General features: G+C 41.8%; 1 protein-coding gene across 4 annotated transcripts in view; it reads right to left on the bottom strand.

The window, feature by feature from the left end:
- The window catches only part of CCDC146 (coiled-coil domain containing 146), a 97,181-nt gene that overhangs the window by 61,757 nt on the left and 13,203 nt on the right, over positions 1-22,221 (bottom strand). For 2 of the 4 annotated variants that reach the window (XM_084811497.1, XM_084811500.1), the window contains exon 2: positions 17,911-18,113. In XM_084811497.1, the coding sequence (XP_084667623.1) occupies positions 17,911-18,096 (186 nt within the window). In that variant the 5' untranslated portion in view covers positions 18,097-18,113. Of the gene's footprint in view, positions 1-6,684; positions 6,783-15,435; positions 15,768-17,910; positions 18,114-22,221 lie in introns of all 4 variants that reach the window. The other 2 variants (XM_084811498.1, XM_084811499.1) reach the window with 2 other exon arrangements.

Raw genomic sequence — 22,221 nt, 5'->3', positions numbered from 1 at the left:
AGTTTGAGGGTCCTGTACAAGACACAGCCCTCCTCCAGGGAACCTCCCGCTCTTTGTGAGCTCTATTGCATCATTTTCCATGATGACAAAAGTCTGGCATTTTGCCTCCTCCCATCATGGAGTCAATATAAATGAGGGTATAGTGTTTAAGTTGCTTTTATTGCAAATAAAACAATACTGCCACCTAGTGGCTTTGTAATGCAACACATAGAGATTTAGGGGGTGTTGTTTGGTTTTAAATGAATTTGGAACACTGGGTGACCAGTTTCTCATGGGTTTTTTGTTTGGTTTTAAATGAATTTAGAACACTTACTATATTAATTAATTGATTATATTTCTATACCGCACAATAGTTGAAGCTCTCCGGGCAGTTCACAACAATTAAAACTACAAAATACATCATAAAAATACATAATAAAAACCACAAAATATATCTATGTGAGGCTGCCCTTAAGGCTGCTCCAGAAGCTGGAGCTAGTGCAGAACAAAGCAGCTTGGCTGTTATCAGGAGCTGCCCCTTTTCAGCATGCAACTCTTTTGCAGAGGAAACTGCACTGGCTGCCTATTTGCTACCAGGTCAGGTTTAACGTTTTGGTACTAGTGTACAAAGCCCTAAACAACTTGGGACCAGGATACTTGAGAGAATGCCTTCTCCCTTACCAACCTGCCCAGTCACTGAGGTCATCAGAGGGCATGCTCCTGGTGTTCCACATGGACCTTTGGCCCAACTGGAATCCACCTGGAGAAGAGCCTTCAGTGTGGTGGCTCCCTTCCTATAGAACTTCCTGCCTCTGGAGGTCAGGGAGGCGGCAACACTGTATTGTTTTTGGCACCTCCTGAAAACAGCTCTTTTCCAGGAAGCCTTCCTTGGTTGGCCAGCCATGGTTTGATTGGCACTGTGGTTTTTTTTTTTTTTTAAACAATGTTAATATAATGTTTATTCTTTTTATCTTTGTATCATTTTATCTCTTGTCATTCACTGCTCCAGAATCTGTTCAGATGTGGAGCGGTATACAATACAATGTTGTAAGTAAGTAAGTAAGTAAATAAATAAATAACAAAAAATAAAGCCTAGCAGCAATGCAGAGATTGCATTAAAATATATTGACAGATTTAAAGAACAGAGCTAAAGGACTGAATTGCCTGGGAAAATAAAGTGGTCTTCACCTGGTGCCGGAAAGAGCACAACATCGGCACCAGGCGAGCCTCTCTGGGAAGCTCGTTTCACAACCAGGATGCCACAGCAGAAAAGGCCCTCTATATGAGTAAGGAACACTCACAGGCATTCTGCACAGAAAACGATGTGTTCTTCCATTTTTGTTATATTAATAAATACATCTGAAACGAAATATCTCATTTTCTAGCAAAAAAGGCTTCGGTTTTTGACACGGTAGAGATGGGCATTATTTATAATCTCCAGTACAAGATTGGATCATATATCTGCATTTTGCCCAGGCTGTCACTCCTGGCCTAAAGATAACCTTGGCTGTGAAACTACCAACTCTATTACTCTAGAAGTGGACATTATGGTTTGAAACAATTACTGATACTGGTGTTATTTGCTAAATGCTTATAAGATGGAAACATCATATATTCTTTCCACGAAGGATGAGTAAGCATAGCTTTTCAGCTACAAATATATATCTTTCTTTTTGAACTAAAAGCTGTTGGTTTACAGAATGTTTACAAAGAAAGTCACAGCAGGTCTTCCTGCAAATCCCCAAGTGGCTTCTCACAGTACAGAATATAAGCTTGCCAGTTCAAAGTGCTCATCCAAGCACACCCTATTCTCCTGGCATGAGCTGAGCAAACAAAATGAAATTTTTAAAAACTGCTATGAGGAAAAAATCGGAGCCTCTGTGGCACAGGGAGGGAACCAGTGCTTGACCTGCAGCAGGGCACCCAGTTAAAGTCTTGGTGCTTGACAGCTGTTCAGTTTTGGCAATGGTCCATAGCTCAGTGCTGGAGAGCACATGTTTTGTACGTAAGAGGTCCCAGGCAAAATCCCTGGTATCTCCAGTTAAAAGGCTCTCTAGTAACAAGGATGGAAGACCTCTCTACCTGAGACCTGTGAAAAGTCAGAGAAGATCAGCCTTCCCCAACCTGGTGCCCTATGGATGTTTTGAACTTCAACCCCCTGCATTCTTGACCATCGGCCATGCTGGCTGAGGCTGATGGGAGCTGAAGTCCAAAACATCTGGAGTGCGCCAGATTGGGGAAGACCAGAGTAGACAGTCAGCTGTCAGCCACTATGGGATAGATGGACCAATAATCTAACTCTACAGCCCTTTTGAGGCATTCATAATGGACACTGGGGGGCAAGAAACTCAGCAGCAGGCTCCACTCCATCCATATATGTTCAATAGAACATCCAAAGAAGTGACCCCACACATTTAGCAATACTCACAGCGGATTCTCTCCACATTGTTGGGAACCCTGCCTTTTCTGTATTTCTGAACACATGGAGAGAGCCCTCCACGAGTATAGTTGTATACACAGGGGCTGTCTTTAGATGTTCTAATAATTGCATGTAGGTAGGGGGAAGAGACTGCCACCCCCCACCCATCTCCCATGTGCGTTCATTATCCCCAGTAAGGGGGGATAATAAAGACAATTACTTTGGACACTTGAACAAGCCTCATACAAGGCAGCTTCACTTGGTCAAAGCTGTATTAGTTTGGGATGGACAATACATTTTCCATTAACACACATCTTATGTCAATAGGCACACTATCATCAAAGACATTGGCTCCTCTTATCATTTCATAATAGTTCTCCTTATGATGTGAGGAGAAATGCAAAGCATTTCCTTTCTATTAGAAAGCATACCTTCTTATATAGAAAACAACGATTTGCATTTTTCCACCACAGCACAAAGGAAGTTAAGATGAGATCAAATGATTTGCAGTAAAGCCACACCTAAAACATGTTTTGGATTAATGGCTACAAATCTTTTTCTTTATAAAAAAGATTGGGTGAGTCTAATAAACATTATAATAGCATGTTTGGATCTATACGATGTCTGGATCTATTAACAAAAAAAGCGACATGTAAAAATTGAGAAAGAGTAAGCTTAAAAACCAATCTAAAAATAGGTTGAGAATTCAAAAGGAAAAATTAGAGACTGTATATATCAAGGACTTAATACACAGAACAGGATTCACCGAAGTGGTTTGTTTCACCCCAAAAAAGGTAGGAGAAGTTGGATATAAGGGACAGGGATAGTTTGGAGGTTATCCCAGCTGTGGATTCTTCCTACTGCACTAAAAACCTAGCTGAACATGTATGGAAGAGATGAATAAAAAATGGGAGAGAGGTGAAGAACTGGGGATCCAGGCAGAGGCCCAGACGAAATGGTAGTGTTCTTGGGTGGGGCTCTGTAGAGTTCTTTGCAAAAGGCAATTTCAGAGTCTTTGCGATAGAGTGCTTTACATATAAACACAGTCAGTGCCATACGATGTTCAGAATATGGAGCGAATTCCACTGACATCACTAATGTTCTGCATTTAACTGGTTTTACATGCCTGCTAAATCTTGAAATTCTAAAGGAGGATTTATTAAGCTCCCCGCTCACCATGAAGACATGATAGAGGTGTACAAAATTATGCATGATGTGGAGAAAGTGGATAGGGAAACATATTTCTCCTTCTCTCATAATACTGCAACCCAGGACAACCAAAAGTCCCATGGCAATCGGCGAATGGCAACGGGGGCAGGACTGTGAAATCCAGAAGCCCCTAGTCATGGACTGGAACATGGGCGGTGGATACAGATTCAGTTGTCCTGACTCAAGGACCGAGGCAGTTGAGTAGTTCGGCAGCTGTATCCACGACTGAGCAGTCCTATTTAGGATCCACTCTGCTCACTCTGCATGCTCCGGGAGAGAGCGGAGGACAGGAAGGCCTGGCGTGCTATGGTCCATGGCGTCACGAAGAGTCGGACACGACTTAACGACTGAACAACAACTGCTCACCCCGTATGGGGAGGCTGCTAGAAAAGGTGCCCTAAACATAGTCTGCCTCGCCTCTTCCCTGACTGGATTACTGCGTCCAGTGGGGTCACCATTTAGCGGTCGCAAACAAATGAATTTTGGAACATGGAATATATGTACACTGCTGGACAATACAGATAGTGAACGCCCTGAACGTAGGACTGCCATCATTGCAAGGGAGCTGAGACATTTTAACAGTGACATAGCAGCACTCCAAGAAACCCGAAGAGCAGGAGAGGGACAACTGAGGGAAGAAAAAGGAGGCTATACCTTCTTCTGAAAAGGACTGCCTGAACAAGAACGATGAATACATGGAGTAGGCTTTGCTATTAAAAATGATCTTATGAAGCTCTTGTCAGACGTTCCTACTGGCATTAACGAACGACTCTCAACCCTTCGAATAAAACTCACCCAAAACCAGCAGGCAACTATTTTAAGTGCTTATGCACCAACATTAGATGCTGATGAAGACATCAAAGAAAAATTTTACTCCCAGCTGGATACCATCTTATCAGAGATACCTAAGGAGGACAAAATTATCCTCCTGGGTGATTTCAATGCAAGAGTTGGGCGTGATTTTGATTTGTGGCCGGGGACCATTGGGAAAGAAGGAGTTGGCAATAGCAACCAGAATGGAATTCTACTTCTGACTAAATGTGCAGAGCATAATCTTGTTATTACCAAAACACTCTTTCGCCAGAAAAATAAATTTCAAACATCATGGAAGCACCCTCGGTTGAAGCACTGGCATCTCCTAGATTATGTAATTGTCCATGCCAGAGATCGCTGCGATGCACTCCTCCCCAGAGCCATGACGAGTGCTGACGACTCCTGGACAGACCACTGATTAATTCGTTCCACGACGGCCATTAAGACTGTCCCTCAACGTAGGCTCCAAGGAAGAAAACTAAGACATAAAATCAACACCCAAGCCCTTCAAGATCCTATTAAGCGAGGCTGCTTTCAAACAACTCTTAAGGAACACCTACCTATGGAAACCCCTGAAAATGTCGAGGAACACTGGAATAAACTGAAGACCTCCATTATCGCAGCCTGTGAACAAATTATCAGCTACCAAACTAAGAAACATCAGGATTGGTTCGTTGAGAATGATAGGGGAGATTGAACATATTATTGATAAGAAAAGGAAAGCCTTCCAAATATGGCAAGAAGACATCAACTGTGCCTCTAAGAAAAAAATCCATGCCAGTGCAAAGGTTGAGGTCCAAAGAAGAACTAGAGAACTTAAGAACACCTGGTGGAAAAAGAAAGCTCAAGAAATCCAGCATTTTGCAGATGCCCATGATGCACGGGGCTTTTTTAATGCCACAAAGGCCATCTATGGACCAACAAATCATGGTACAAACCCCCTACGCTCAATAGATGGTGCCAAACTCCTAAAGGACAAAGAGTCTATTGCACTGCGTTGGAAAGAGCATTACCACAACCTCCTTTACCATAACTCTATTGTGGCTGATGAGGTCTTCTTGCAAATCCCACAAAAACAAACCAGAGATGAGCTTGCAGTATCCCCTAGTTTGGAGGAAGTCAGTAAAGCCATCAACCAAATGAAAAATAACAAAGCTAGAGGACCCGATGGGATCCCTGTTGAAGTCTTTAAAGAAGGTAGGCCTGAAGCTACACGACAGCTTCACAAGCTCATCGAAAAAATCTGGATGAGAGAGGAGATCCTAGCAGACTTCAGGGATGCCATAATTATCACTCTCTTCAAAAAGGGTGATAGAACAGATTGTGGAAACTATCGAGGCATCTCCCTTTTAGCTACGGCAGGCAAAATCCTGGCAAGGATCCTCACAAACCGCCCTTTACCTATCTCAGAAGACGTCCTCCCTGAATCCCAAAATGGCTTCCACCCCTCCAGGGGGACAGTGGATATGATCTTCACCGCATGACAGCTCCAAAAAAAATGCAGGGAGCAAAACCAACCTCTGTACATGGCGTTTATTGATCTGACTAAGGCCTTCGGCACTGTAAACCAAACTGCTCTCTGGACCATCCTTTTGAAAACTGGATGCCCTAATAAATTTGTGAACATCTTGCGGCTCCTCCATGACGGCAACAATCTTGGATAACAATGGCTCTCAAAGTGATCAATTTAAAGTGGGATCAGGCGTTAAACAGGGATGCATCATTGCTCCAACTTTATTCGCTATCTTCATTGCTATGATTCTACACCTTGTTGAAGGGAAACTTCCCACTGGTGTAGAAATCATATATCGAACAGATGGAAAACTTTTTAATCTCAGTAGGCTGAAAGCAAAAAGTAAAGTAATCACAACCTCTGTCACAGAACTTCAATATGCTGATGATAACATAATCCGCGCACATTCAGAGGAAGATCTCCAAACTATCCTAGACATCTTCGCAGAAGCATATGAAAAGCTCGGCCTCTTGCTTAACATCAAAAAAACCAAAGTGCTTTACTAGCAAGCACAAACCAACCCCTCTGTAGTGCCATCAATCCAGCTTAATGGTGTGATGCTGGAAAATGTCGATCGCTTTTCTTATCTTGGCAGCCATCTCTCCACAAAAGCCAACATAGATGCTGAAATTCAGCATCGCCTGAGCTCTGCGGGTGTAGCGTTCTCCCGAATGAAGACTAGAGTGTTCGAGGATCGGGACATTCGCGGGGAGACCAAAATGCTTGTTTACAAAGCCATTGTACCACTGACCTTACTGTATGCCTGTGAAACATGGACCATCTATAAACACCACCTCCAACTTCTCGAAAGATTTCATCAACGCTGTCTCCGGAAAATTCTGCAAATTTCTTGGGAAGACAGACAGACTAATGTCAGCCAATTGGAAGAAGCAAAGACCACCAGCGTTGAAACAATGATTCTCCAACATCAACTTCGCTGGACCTGCCATTGTTCGAATGCCTGATCATCGTCTTCCAAAGAAGCTACTTTATTCCCAACTTATGAATGGAAAACAGAATATTGGTGGACACCAAAAGAGATTTAATGTTCTCAAAGCTAATCTAAAAAAATGTAACATAAGCATTGAGAACTGGAAAGCTCTAATCCATGAGCATTCCAACTGGAGGTCAGCCTATATTAAAGGAACTATGGACTTTGAAGAAGCACAAGTACAGGGCAAAAGGGAGAAACGAGCTCAGTGGAAGGTACGTCAAACAAATCCTCATCGCGGTCGCCTTCCACCTGGAAACCTATCTCCTCACTGTGGGAGGCTGTGTGGATCCAGAATTGGCCTTCACAGCCACCTACAGACCCACTGCTAAGACTCTACCCCTGGAAGACAGTCTTACTCAGTCACGAGTGATCGCCATGATGATGATGATGACAACCCGGGGTCATCACATGAAGCTGATTGGTGGGAGATTCAGGACAGATAAAAGGAGTACTTCTTCACACAGCACATAGTTAAACTATGGAATTCACATCCACAAGATATAGTGATGGCCATCGATTTGGATGGCTTTAAAAGGGGATTGGACAAATTCATGCAGGATAAGGCTAACAATGGCTATTAGTCGGGATGGCTATATGCTACCTCCAGTATCAGAGGCAGTATGCCCATGTGCACCAGTTGATTGGGAACATAGGCGGTTTGGGAACATGGGTGGGAGGATGCTGTTGCACTCATGTCCTGCTTGTGGGCTTTCCGTGGGCAGTTGATTGGCCACTGTGTGAACAGAGTGCTGGACTAGATAGACCCTTGGTCTGATCCAGCATGGCTCTTATGTTCTTAATGCAAATTACTCTCTCCAAATGGCCTGGTTAATATCCAGAATATTTGAAATCAGTAGAGTTGAGTGTTTGATTTTGACATTTGGTTCACATTCCTAGCTCTCAGAATAACCTACCTTACCAGACTGTTGAAAGGATAAACAAGGTAAGAACACTAAGCCCACTAAGTGGCCTTATTCAAATTATTAACGATAGTTATATAAACAGATTTGCTAGTTACATAGAACTCTTTATATGAAATAACATATATCGCACTATAGTTACAGTGATTTTAAATGAACAAGTGTTTTAGATAGGTTTACTACGAGATTGGTATTCCTCCTTGACCTTCACGGTACCATCATTTAAACTGCAAAATTATTGGGGTTGCAAACCATATTCTGGAGCTGTTCCATAGGCCTTATCTGGGCTACTTTCAAGGAAGGGAACCCATGTGCTGCAACCTCAGGACATTTGGTTAGGATGTTATTTTGCTCATTCATTTTTACATTTATAATAAGGAGCTCAAGGCAGCATACATCCTTCGCACACTTTATCCTCACAACAACCCTGATTAGGCTGAGAGATGGTGACTAGCCCAAGATCACCTCATGAATCTTGGAGCCGAAAGAGGATTTGAACCTGAGTCTCCCCAATCCTAGTCCAATGCTCTAACCACTACACTACAATGGATGTAACACTGTATATTGTATTTATTATATTCTCTTATTATATCTCATAATTATATCATATATCATATTTTGTAGTCATTTGTAAACATTTGCTCATTACCATTTTATTTGTGTGATGGTATTTGCTGTATGTATCAAGTTCATGTAACTTCTGTAATTCCAGTAACAACTATAAAATGTTCATCTGGCAACAGTTTTGAAAACATTTACAGGCAGTGGCTTATGCACACACAATGGCACATTCTAAATCTTATATGCTTGAAAGGCTTCTGGAACAACATTAAAGCCCTATAACTACATTGGCATAAAAAAGGAAAGACAGATGTTGCCTTCACTTCCACCCACGAGGATCTGAACAGCGATGAAGCACCTTCTATCCTGTCAAACTGGTCACTTGGGAAATCAGCACAGTGGTGATAATGGATGCCAATATTGATTACAGGGCTGCTAGCAGGTATTCAGCATGTGGAATCCATGATAAAATGAAAGTATATCTGCCAATATGAATATGGACATAGTCTAGTACTAAATGGAAGGTAATCCATATGCAGATTACTGGTGCAGCCCAGTATCAGAAGCACCAACTGAAGACTTTATTTCTAACGCATGTTATAAGGATTGCTATCCTTGCTGGCTGGTCACTTGAAGCTTCTGTAAGAAAATGAGCTGTAACTCAAAATTTGTGTTAAAACGTTTTACATTATTTTTTACAGTAAAGTAATAATCAACATGAGATAAAGGCCCACCAAACATCCAGAAATTATAGTTTACTTGTCAGAGCTGCATGAGAGAACTCCACTCTAGTTAAAAGAATTTGCTTGTAAAGGAAAGAGGAAATTGATCCTATTGTCTTAGACTTTGAAGTAGACATACCAAACTTGCCTCCAATACAGAAGACATTTGAAGTCCTTAGATGAAAATGTGACAGTTGACATAAACATACCTGCCAATTTGGCCACCTTGACTTTGCTTTGGGGCTTATCTCTTAAAATGTGAATTTCTAAATTTGCCTTTATAATGGTAATAATAACTTTATTATTTTTCCTTTTCTAAAGGTTGTATCCAACGGTGTCATTCCACTAGTGCAAATGATGTTATGCTAGCAGAAACCAAGTTTTGAACTATGTGAAACGGGAGAACTCAACTACAGTTCTGTTTGCACAACCAGTTGAACAACCGTTTGCAAATCTTAGGCTTACAAAGTGGTCCATCAGGCCTTGTGCAACCACTTGCTCAACTGGAAAAGGCAGTGGAGATCCACTAGAATAGCAAATTCTTTCACTAACAGATTTAGGCCTATGTTTCTTTAGTGTCCAAGAAAAGCACTTCACAAGATAACTTATCTTCATGCAAGGAAGGTAACTCGCACCCTAAGTAACACAACTAATTGGCTGGATATAGTGCCTTGGCAATACCCATTTTGTTAGGGTAATCCAATAAACTGCTCCAAAACGAGCAATTTCTGGGGGAAATCGATCCAGACCGTTAAAAAAACAAAACAAAAATGAGATTTATTTTTATACAGCTTCTAGGATGTTAGCAAAAAGGAGAGCCTTCATACCAAGGAACAGCAAGACTGTAATAAAATTCACATCAGATTGATAAATATTTCCAGTGCCTAAAGGAGTAACAAAAAATTGTCATGCCATTTTCACAGTATTATTCTTTTAAGCCTGAGCAGCTGGGAAATTAACGTCACACTTGTTTTTCACATTGTGTATCTGAGCACCATTGTTAATTTTGTATTTAATATGCAAATTTATTCAGGGAACTCTAGATCAACCAGTGCAGTTACTTTTCCCAGGCATAATTAACATAAAATCATGGGGCAACACGATGAGTGGGTGGGGGCAGGGGGCAATAGTCATGGCTGCTCAATTTCCCGTTCTGATTTCTTGTACCCTGAGGCCACTCTGCAGGATTCCATCTGGCTTTGGGGGCCAACTTCCTCACTAATGACATTCGAAAAGTTGGTGAAGGTTCTCCTTCTTAGGAAGGTCTTCCCAGGGTAATATACTTATCTTAATTAGTCTGCTTTTTAATATTTTTATTGTGGTGTGTGGCACTTTTCAGCTGCTGTTCCTGTGTTATGGAGGGATGTTTTTAATGGTTAAATATTTGTTGTGAGCTCCCTAAAACTCGTCAGAGAATAGGTGAAGTATAAATGTTTTAAAATAAGAAAGAAAGAAAGCCTCCATATATATCTCTTTCGATTCAAAGGGGAAAGGATAGTTTATGAAGAAATTGAGGTTGTATTGGTTTTGTTGTTGTTGGGTTTTTTTTAGCCCCCACACAGTGGGGCTAGATTTAGGGGGGGATAGCAGCAGAGTGGGAAGATTTAAATCTCCCTTACCTGAGCATGGTTGTCCCAATTCAGATTGGGGCCCATGCACTTACTTGGAGGTAGAAAAGGAAGTAAAGCTTGGATGCACACTATGTGCTTAAGCTAGCACGTAATTTAACCCTACTGTCTTAGTAAGTCTTATTAAGCATCCTTCAAAAGAACTAACTTATTACTGTTTTTGTGCCATAAAGATGTTTTATAAGCTTGACTGAGGGCAGAAACAATTGATCCTTTGGTGGGAAATAAGTCTGTATCTTCATAGATCTCAACAAATAGCTCTCAGCAATATGGGTAAGGATTATGTATGTATGTATCCAATATTCCATGCTTTTAACAAGCAGTTGTCCCTTTGGACAATTAAAATAGGAAGAGAATATCTTACAGAAAATATACTGCACTGTCCTTATCTTAATCAATTCAAACATGTTGTGTTGTAGTTTAATCTTATACCCTGACCCCGCATAACTTATAATTCTATAAACCTTTGTTACTAATTCCTCCTCAAACAGATGTTTATCCCATGTCATTTGTACAGTCACATGCATAAAAAATGTGGGGGGAAATGGAACAGAACTACATATTTTGCATTAATGATTATACTGCTGACAGCTTTACAGCAGTTAGGAAAACAACATCTTGCAAAATTACCTTTGTCAAAATTCCAACATGTCTGTGCCACCAAAAACCCCCACCAAGCATTAAAATTAGCTTCTGCAAAGTAAATTAACCATGAAATCCTGTCCTCAAGTTGCATCCACTGAAGAGGACTGGGAATGCGTCTACGTCATCCTTGCCCAGGTGGAACCTGCACTAGCAGGGCTCCCCACAAGAGATAGGCTTTGTAGCATGGATACCATGTGTACAGCTCCCTCATGGTAAGACGTACACCATGCCGCCTCTTTCCTAGCAAATTACGCTCTCTAATTGAGCTACTGGGCAGGTAGTTATCTACCATGAACATGCTGTTATACAGTGTAATCTTCCTTGTCTGTGTGGCCCCATCCTTCCTCCTTGCAAAAGGTATGTCTCCTTCCCAATACAAACATGTTGGATGCAGCATTTCCATCACTGCCTGTGTGAAGAGATTGGTTCCACAACGTATCTCAAGCCCTTCTCCTGAGAAAGCAGTCACCTATAGGTTCTACATGAAGGCTGCCAAACCACTTAGCTATAGAGTGGCTGGTTACTGAAACTAAAATGGCAGTCTTTCCTTCTCTGGAGTTTCCCCTGGCCCAGGTTGCTGTTTGGAGGCTGATGCGGACTGTTTCTGGGGTGCCAGAGGATTCAAGCCCCTGTCGGAGGGGATCCCTGGACTGGGTGACTGCATGCATCCATTGCTGCACTCTGTGTCACTTAGCCTAAGAATGCAGTGTAGGTTTTGCTGGCAGCCTGTCTGTGAATTGTGTGTTGAGGGGATCTGGACTGGGCCAGTCACAGCATCTTTGTGTTCCCACCATCGCCGCATGTTGATTATCAGTGCACAACAGTGGGTGGTAGCAGAGTTACCAGGGCTGCTGTGGGAGTAGCTGATAGCATTGCTATGTCAGCACTTATTTCTACATCTGTTCTTGAGCTGCCACCCTCGCTGCCGTGAATGCATAAGAAAACAGGTATGTTATGCTGTTTGTTAACCCTGGTTTATGACCATACATATAGAGAGACTAAGGCTTTCTTCACATGGAGCTTCTATCCTGCGATTGAGATTGCCCCTTCACAGGAGTTTGTGGGCTCTTTACATGACGCTGTGAACCTCCAAGGCGTCTCCGGCACTGAATGCCCTTTGTTCCATTTTTAAATAAATAGGAGATAATGAGCTATCAAATTACCCCGTTGTGTTCCACTTGAGTTCCCTCTGTGAAAAGAGGAAAAGTGACAAGAAGAGGAGTGAGATCAATGAAAGATAAGGGAAGACTCAGATACAGGGAAAAGGGAAGTGGGGAAAGGAAGCGGGTGAAAAAGGGAGTCGGGATCCAGCATTTAACAGAAGGAGAAAGCCTCATTTTAAATGCAGGATGTTAGGCTGGTGTAGAGATGCCCCATAAGATCAGCGTGGCCAGGCTGTAAGCAATACTATTTAAACAATATTTAGGAAATTCTGTGCAACAGATCCTGCCAATACATGCCATGCTGAACCTTAGTGTTATTAACAAATCAAAATACCACTGAGTTACAGAGTTGCTTGTATCGCAGTGACTGCCAGAATAATAAGGGCTTAGCATGCTGACTCATGACCCAACCACAAAACAATATGTGCAGGAAAAGGGAGGACTCTGCACCTTCCCTGACAAGGGCCAGTGCCTCCTGCAAGAATTCCCATTTCACCCGTTTAGAGTTCTAACTATATATGGCGATGCGCTGAGCCATGGCCTGATTGCTAAATAACACAGTGAAAAACTTACACTGCAGCTAAACAATCTTTTACAAAGAACTCACAGAATAATGCTGCCAACCTGAAGTACATTGTCAGAAAATCTGACACAAAATTGGAAAGACAATCATTTTATAGCACAATAAACAAGCAGGGTTTGTTATTGTCTAGAAAGGCTCTAAGAAGTCACATTGACCTCAGTGGAAATAGCCATGATTTGGGAGTTTCAGGATGGCAAGCTACAAAAACGCAGCCTCCTTTCTCAAATCTGATCAATAAAAACCATGAGATTTAAACAGACCACTATTAACAGGACAATTTTACTCCAACCAAGTAATTAAATTCATGAAACAGACTCCTTATAAATTGTAAAAAGTGACATGGAAATGGTTAGCGTGACTGAGGTCATCTTGGAAACAATGACATTCTGAAAAGGACTAAGTGATCCTTATTCATTCCTTCTATCAGTTTTTAAAGTTCCTAGCAGTTCCCTAAATAATGCTTGATTGTGTTAGAAAAATAAGGCACTTTGTATTGGGGAAGATTAGCTATAAATGTATTCTTTTCTTGTTAAAAGTCAGAAAGAGTTGAACTGTGATTTTCAAACATGCAATGTATCCCAAATCAAAATGTTAAATACTAATATAAATTCTTGCCAATATATTATTAACTACTGGGACCACAGCATAAATGACTAATTCAACAGGATTCTAACTTAAATTGTCAACACGGTTAGAAACAGAAATACTCAGTTCTGGCTTACATTTTGATTTTATGTCCTTGCTTCAGATTATAGATTTTATATTCTGTTTTGAGTACCGCATTGGGCAGTACTCAATTAATTGGAAAGATAGATAATAAAAAGTAAGTAAATAAGATAATAGCTCTATCATGTTACCTGTTATGCATGCAGGTACGCATCAGCTCACTTAAGAACATAAGAAAAGCCATGCTGGATTAGACCAAGGTCTATCTAGTCCAGCATTCTGTTCACACAGTGGTCAACCAGCTGCTCATGAAAAATCCACAAGCAGGACATGAATGCAACAGCACACTTCCATTAATTGGCCAGAGCATGTAAATGATGCATACAGAGTTGAACATGCACAAAACTGATTACCTATGATAATTAGCTAGTGAAATTCGGGAAGGGATAAGAATTGCAGGCTATCTGACTGTTCAACATTATGCCCAACATATGAGGATGACATGGGTATGACCCTGATGCTCCATCAGGCTTTCATTCTGTAGTGTTTGCCCAATGTGTGAATAAAGGTAATGCATGGAAGGAAAAAGCTTGCACATGTTTTCAGGAATTCCTGGGATGTGGGAAAATACCACTCCAGGATTGCCTATCATAAGAACGTAAGAAGAGCTGTGCTGGCCTACCTAGTCCAGCATTCTGTTCCTACAGTGGCCAACCATATGCCTATGGGAAGCTCACAGGAAGGACATTAGCACAAGAGCATCCTCCTGCTTGTGTTCCTTAGCAACTAGTATTCAGAGCCATACTGACTCTGATATGGGAGGAAATACATAGCCATAATGACAAGTAGCCATTGATAGCCATATCCTCCATGAAAGGCCTTACCAAGCAGCAACACATAGGTCATCTTCATGCCCTTAGGTCACACTGAAATAAAGGGGATTGAAGGCGCAATCCTATGGGTTACGTCCTGGGTACACATAAGCCTCCAAACTTGGAGGCTTACGTGTATCCAATACAGAGCAGAGGCACCTTGCACCTCCCACAATGCATTTAAACTAGACAGGTGATTTCATCCATCTAGCAGAGACTTTGGGGAGGGAAGGGGGCTGGGGCAGCAATAGGAAAAGGTGTGAGCCAGCTGCCGATCTCCTTCTCTCCCTGCCTGCAGGAATGCCCCCTTTCCGCAATCTCCGTGCTCCATTTACCAAGTGCAGAAAGGTAGCCAGCGCAGTTCATGCTGTACTGGCCACGAGGGGGCGGGGGAGGGGAGCATGGTTTTCTGGCTCCAAGCCCAGAGCCCTGACTTCAAGCTTGGATCCAGGAAACGGAAGAATCCTATGTACGCCAGACGCTTCTTAAGTAGGTCTAAATCTGTGTATTAATAGTGGTCACAAGCTACTGCCATCCCTGGGGCTCTGTATAACATGCATAGGACTCATGATTGCCCTTCTCTTTGTTCTTCTGGGGATTAATTGGAGCCATATGCTTATTCAGTCAGCAGCAGCTGTGAAAAGGGTAAGGAGTGCCCTAACCATCCTGCAAGGCTGGCTCAGGGGCTGAAAGGGCCCTGAGCAACTGCCATCTATTGGGCCCCAATGATGGGTCCAGACGGACTTACCTTGGTGGTGCTACTGCTTCTTGGCAGTGGCCATTTCTCCTTGACAACGCCCTGGAAGCTGAGTTGACTTCCAGGGCAGTGTCGAGAAGTGAGATGGTGGCCGCTGGGTGCTGGTAGGAGTGTTGTGTGTTGTTTTTTCAAGAGAACCAAGGGCGGGCCTCAGTGGTTGACCTTGCCACAATGCTGCTGTCCCAGCAGCTGCTTGAGGCTGCCAGGTGTTGCCAACTTGGTAAAATCCGAAGCGGAGGTTAGTTATCTAGTGGTAGCTGATTGGGGCTGGCCTGCACTAATCTCTCTGCTCCCATCAGCTTTGTAGACAGCTGCCGCCAGTGCTGAAAGAAAAATTACAAGTTTTCCTATGATTTGACAGGCTTGCTGTAGAGAGTTTACAAAAGCTTAGTATTAGCTAGTTCCAGTAACAGAGGCAACAAGGTAGCAAGTTTTGTATGCAACACCAGCCACACATTTCAGCATAAGGGGCTTCATACCGTGGAAGTGTATGTGGCAGGTCACATCCCAGGCTCCTGTTAGAAAGTTTTTATTCTGCCTCATGTTGTGTGTTTTAAGGACCACAGGTGCTAAGATTATTGCACTGTAACATTTTTCCCCCACCCCCACAAATGAAACATTAACAGTTTACACACCGTGTCTATTTTATCGAAAGGGTTTACTACTAAATCAAGAGCATGCCCTTACATTGTGTACCTGACTTGGGACACAAACTTAATAGAAGTGTCTGAGAATGTTGGCATGACTGAAATTTCCCACTGTGTCTTAGGAACAAAGCCAATTATGAACACAGGCCTCCTGACTTTTATCCCAGCACTACGGTTTAGTTCTTAATACACAGGCTTTACTTCCTGTGACTGTACCTTACCAGTTTTGATGTAAACTGGCTTCTATGCGGTGGAAGCTGATGGGGTGTTTCGATAATAGTGTCTTGTAGGTGTTTGATTTGTATAACATTCTCAATTAGTTCAGTTTCAACTTTCTCTAGATAGTGCTCTGTATTTTTATTTTCTTCTTTGGCTATTATATGGTATGTTTGAACAGAAAAAGGATTTAAAAATTTTCTAAATAAAATAATTTAAAGAACATAATAATTTTGCTTCAGTGTTTCTGTCAGACCAAATTAAAGGCCCAGAAACAAAAGTGCTGTACAAATTCAGAAAAGAAATAGAAGGAAAGTATCCAAAAGGAAAGGAAAAGACTAGGTTTATTTTTTTTAATAGCACAATGCTTTTCAAGCTTGCCACTCTTTTTCAAGGGCATTTTTCCTGCCCCCTGGCTCTTTACATAAAGAACAAGTTATCTTCATTTTACAAATTAAAATCACTAAGCAAATGTTTTAATGAGACATTTAAAACACTAAATATCCGCCAGAGCAGTTTAGTAAAATAACCAGTTCTCCAACTTCAATACAATAGAAGAACTCCAGAGTTAAATAATCCTTGAGATTGTCATGTTTTGTGTATGTTACAGGCCAATTCTCAAAGAAATTTCTGCAATAACTTGAGGAAAGCAGCAGCCAATACATCGGCTAAGGAATAAAACTGGTTAGTACATCAGCAGTAGTATTCAGTCTATGGTATATCAGCTGAGCAAAACATTCATTTTACTTCATTTCACTTCCCCACTCCTAAAGTTACATCCACAGCTCCTCCTCTGGATGGACCAATATAGGTATCAATCATATCTGATCCGAAAAAGCTGACCACATTCTATGCCATTCTATTTTGGGGGTTTGGGCTCTTTGTAATGCAAAACCTTGAAAGTGAGGAATTCTGTTTAAAATGCTTGTGGGAATGAGATTATGGAAAAATAAATGGGAAAGTTCTGCTCACATCAACAGCAAAACACCAGTCATATAAGATAGCGTGCTTGGATAGCAGTGCAGAGTTTTACTTCAGTTTGTATGCTCTTGGACAAGGTAGCTTCCTGCGTCTTGTTCTAAGTTGCAGTTATGATAAATCAATGCCATTTTCACAATGGATACTTAAATTGTTTCATTTTTAATTTCCTATAACTGTAAATCAAGTGAAAACAACAACATTGATTAGAATATACAATTGTTCTTAGAGTGGCTTCCTATTTCCCATGAACAATATTCACAAGGTCATATTATCTCTAGATAGCATCACCGATGCGATGAATATGAACTTGAGCACACTCCAGGAGAGAGAGGAGGACAGGAAGGCCTGGCGTGCTATGGTCCATGGGGCCACGAAGAATCGGACACGACTTAACGACTGAACAACAACATGTTATCTCCCATTAACAGTATTTCCATTTCAGGTAAAACACATGCTTAGTTTTGAGAAAATGGGGATTGGACTACATGGTCTCTTACAGTTCTCTTTCCTTACCGGAACTGTTCCCAAACCTTGTGAATACAGTTTAAAATGTCAAAAAATGTTCTTGCACTTTATAATAATAGCCATCCGGCTGACCAAGAGGAAGCTAAGAGAACACTACCTCATCGAGGCACTGAAACGCAGGACACGAATGCATGTCAATGGAACCTTCATCTTGAATATTAACTGTTGGAGCTATGGCATAAATAGGATCCTCAGGATTCTCTGGTTCTGATTCTGGTTCAGATATTGCTTCAGGCTCTGACTCAGTGGAAATAGGACTCTCTTCTTCCTCAGAATCACTCATTTTCCTTTTTCAAGATTCTGCAAAACAGTAAACATTCACATATCACACTGTTAATTGATGCTTTATGCAAAATAAATTAGACATTGAAGGGCAAGAACAAAACAAATTAGGGCTGAATGGCTAGATGAGATTATATATACCCATAATGGGAAACACCAAGAGAAAGGAGAAGGGGGGAAGTAACAAGAGGCAGGAAGGGATTGTGGTTATATGTACTGAAAGGCTCTGCATGGCTGGAATTTTTTAATGAATGAAAAATTGAAATACCTTAATTGTGCACCAGCAAAACTAAAACAAAACATGGTTAACAGAAAAAACAGGGGATCATCCTACTAAATATCTGCTTTTGAATACTGAGCAAAAGCTGTGAGCAATATAAAAGGCCACCATAGTTAAGTCACAAATCCATCACAAAAGTACCTTACTTCCCTATCTACAACTTCCAGCAGTATCAGTACAGCTACATACTACCCCCTACAACTGGGGTCTCCAATCTGGTGGCCATGGGCAACAATGCACCCATATACACCTCTCTTGGTGCCAACCAGGCTGCCTGCCCCTCCTGGTTTTAATTTTATTTTTAAACGTTTAAAAAAATTAACAGGGAGGTTGCCATGCTGCAAGTAAAGTGCTGCTCTCAAACACCATCATTATTTGAGTGTAACAGAGCGCTTTTGTGTTTTGGAGCTCAGAACACAAAACAAGAACCAGAGCTCTGCTTTGTACTTAGATTCTTGGACAAATTACTTTTCTTTTAGTTACACCAGTTTGCCTTCTGAGAGATGAGTATTTTGTGACTGGGCATGACCACCATGAGAGCTATTTTTTGTGAGAGTGCCCACAACACTCAAAACTTCAAATGTGCCCATCAACCCAAAAAGGTTGGGGAGCCCTGCCTAGAAACAACATCACTTGCAGTTTCCAGCAGTGATCCTATCAACGCAGATCTTGGACAAGCATGACCTTCCAGTTGTCAGGGGTCAGGACAAAGTTACGTTCTGTGGAATGTACTACTTGTCCCATTCAGAACTTAGGATAGCTGACAGCAAAGGCTTCGGAATTTCTATGTTTCAGAGCTTGCTGGAATCTTCTAGGTTAGGCAATCACTGGGACTGGAGAATCCTAAACTGGTCTGAAATTAAATTTAAAAAGTTACATCTTTTCAAAGTATATTTAAATTGGACCAGAGCATAATTGCAACAGCATAAACTAGTTTATTTGCAGAGCACACCACAGCAATTTAAGATATCAAGGATATAATATAGCTACATCTGTGTGTTTTTCTTTTTAAGGGGTGCCATAGTTTGTGGGTCAGCAAAATCTTTGAAGGCTACAAGTGCAAGTTGGCCTCTAGTACTGTTTGGATTTTCATCAAGGACATTCTGCTTTGCAGAGAGATTTCAGCAGCTGCATTTGCTTAGGAATTTAAAAAGAAAAAAAAAAATCTAACCCTGCTGATGCCTCCTAGAGAAATCAAAACATTATGTAATCAACTGCAAGCAGCATAAAGTTTATGTAATACATAAACACGGACATACGGTAATGAAAAGATAATTTGAATCCACATAGTGTTTATTTCAATTGCACCTATCCTGAAGTTTTGACAGTTCCAAAGACCCATGGAAAAGCCTGTGGCCAAAATAAAGCCCCTCTCATCACAAATGCCATTCTACATACATACAAATCAAGTGCAAATTTTGGGTTGCCAACCAGGGGATTGGGGTATGGTCGGACTGGTATTAGGGCATGGCCCCGTCAACACAGAATCAGGCTCGCACTTGCTTGTCTCTCTTGCTTTGCAGCTCCTCCAGAGCTAATTAGACAAAAGGGGAGAACCACAAGCCACTGGTTGTGAAAAGGCGATAATTTATCAGACTTATCGTAAAATCATAAACGCCCTTGCGTGTGCCCTGTCCATGTGCTGCTAAGGCTTGGAGGTGCCAAGATAATGATGAGCCAGATCCAGGTTTGCTTAGAAGGAGACTTTACTGAGTATTTACAGCACAGAGGCATACCCAATGGTTGGATCAGACAGCTTCTCTGAACACAGAGCCAAGGGGTACAATGGGTCTTATACCATACATGTTAGCAGTGAGGCGGCATGACAGAAGCAAGCGTTAATTAGCATTCATCTGCAACTTTCCCAGCATAGACTAACAGTGCTTCTTCAGAAGGAAAACAATCAGTGCTTTCCCAGCACAGACACTGGTAGCTTAGCATAAACGCCTCACTTCTCAGGCGCATCCTAGGCCCTGATAAGATTCAGAGCTCGTTAGCATCGAATGCGCTGAGGTGGCAATATCAACCTTTGACTCATCTTACTAGCCAAGAGGCCCACTAGCAAGAGAATTGCAGCCCATGAACCAAAGCCGAGAGCATTATGGATCTCTAGGCTCCTCTAAAACTACTGGTCACTTGGTTACAGACTTGAGGCCATTACACCATGAGACACAGATTTATGGCTTTTGTATCCTGCAATACTCTCTGGTCAAACTGTTGGGTTTTAAAAAAATCTTTTCATAGTGCTTCCAGTCAACTCTAGAAGGGCTGAAACTGGTCCCTAGGATCACTGCAGCAATAGACATGTGGTCACTTCAAGCCACTAACGGACGAATCCTATGGCCCTAGACAGCATCTGGGGTGTCATAGGATGCTGCAGTTCTCCTCTGCACCCATAGACAGAGCTACAAGCACAGAGAAGATCCGATCATGGATCTTCACCACCCAAACTTCTTCCGGCTGACATAAGAACATAAGAAGAGCCATGCTGGATCAGACCAAGGTCCATCTAGACTAGCATTCTGTTCACGCAGTTGCCAACCTTCTATCAGTGGGAAACCCACAAGAAGGATATGAGTATAACAGCACCCTCCTGCTCATGTTCCCCAGCAACTGGTGTACATAAGCATACTGCCTCTGATCCTGGAGGTAGCATATAGCCATCAGGATTAGTAGCCATTGATAGCCTTCTCCTCCAGGAATTTGTCTTTCTTTTAAAGCCATCCAAACTGGTGCCCATCACTACGTCTTGTGGTAGCAAATTCCATAGTTTATGCACTGTGTGAAGTACTTAAATCTCTGTCGTGGCTCCTCTTTCTGAGGTTGCAAGAGTGACCTCAGAAGAGGACAGGGAGAGAGGGAAGGGGAGGAAGCCAGGATCCACAGGATCCTAAAACCTCTCTGTTCTCAGCTCGGCCCCCAGGAAGGTGAGCAAGCTAGATAGGGTCAAAGGCCTATTTAGCTAAAAATACTTTTGAAGGAGGAATGGGAGGCAAAAATGTTGGTAGGGCTTAGGGTAGAGGGAGGGCTCTGATGTCATAGCTCTTCATCTACAGAGTGGCAATCCCACTCTACGGTGTTTAAATTTCTATAAAGGCATTTGTTTTTCTGCAAAAACCATGGTTAAGTAAAATTAAAAGACTTACTGAAGAATGATGTAGTTATCTCATATGGAACTATGCTGGCCAAAATTCCCCCATTAGATTTCTTTATTCCAATATTTTAAAGTTAGTTTACATATGAGTAAGTTAAGATGCCTTTGAAGAATAACTTGGAATTTGAAACTTACCATACTCCGTACAAAGAATCAAAAAGGCCTTGTGGGTAAAATAGGTTATTCTTGAAATTGGAAACTACACCTAATAATGATCAAAAAAGACGGAAAGGGCCTACCCAGATATATCTTGGTAAAGCATTTGGAGACACCCTGGCAAACCTTAAGGAAAATCATTGTAACATGCAATATTAATTGTATTCGTATTTGGCTTCATATACGTTAGGTAAAATTTACAGCATTATGTAAAAAGAGATTATATGTGTATTTTTTGACCTGTACTAAATAGAAATGTTTAATGTCATTCAAGAAATTATGAGTTAAGGTTCCTATTATAATACTTTTAGGGCACAATCCTATCAAGATAGGTGGCCGCCTCTGAACTCGGAGACAACCGCCTATCCTAAGCAAGGCAGGAGAGGCACGGGCGGGATCGTTCCCTCCACACCTCTTCTGCCTTGCTATTTTTCTCTAGACAGACGTTTTCGGATGCCTAGCAGCGGGGAGGCCAACCAGGAGAGGAAGCTGCCGTATAACACATTGGATATGTCGTATGTCGCAGCTCTGTTCTC

Source organism: Heloderma suspectum, chromosome 7 (genome assembly GCF_057233095.1).
Source record: "Heloderma suspectum isolate Gila_16-S chromosome 7, 16-S_ref, whole genome shotgun sequence".
Classification (NCBI taxonomy): Eukaryota; Metazoa; Chordata; class Lepidosauria; order Squamata; family Helodermatidae; genus Heloderma; species Heloderma suspectum.
Note: the sequence above shows the minus strand (reverse complement) of the source record. Positions and strands in the feature narration are given on the sequence as shown.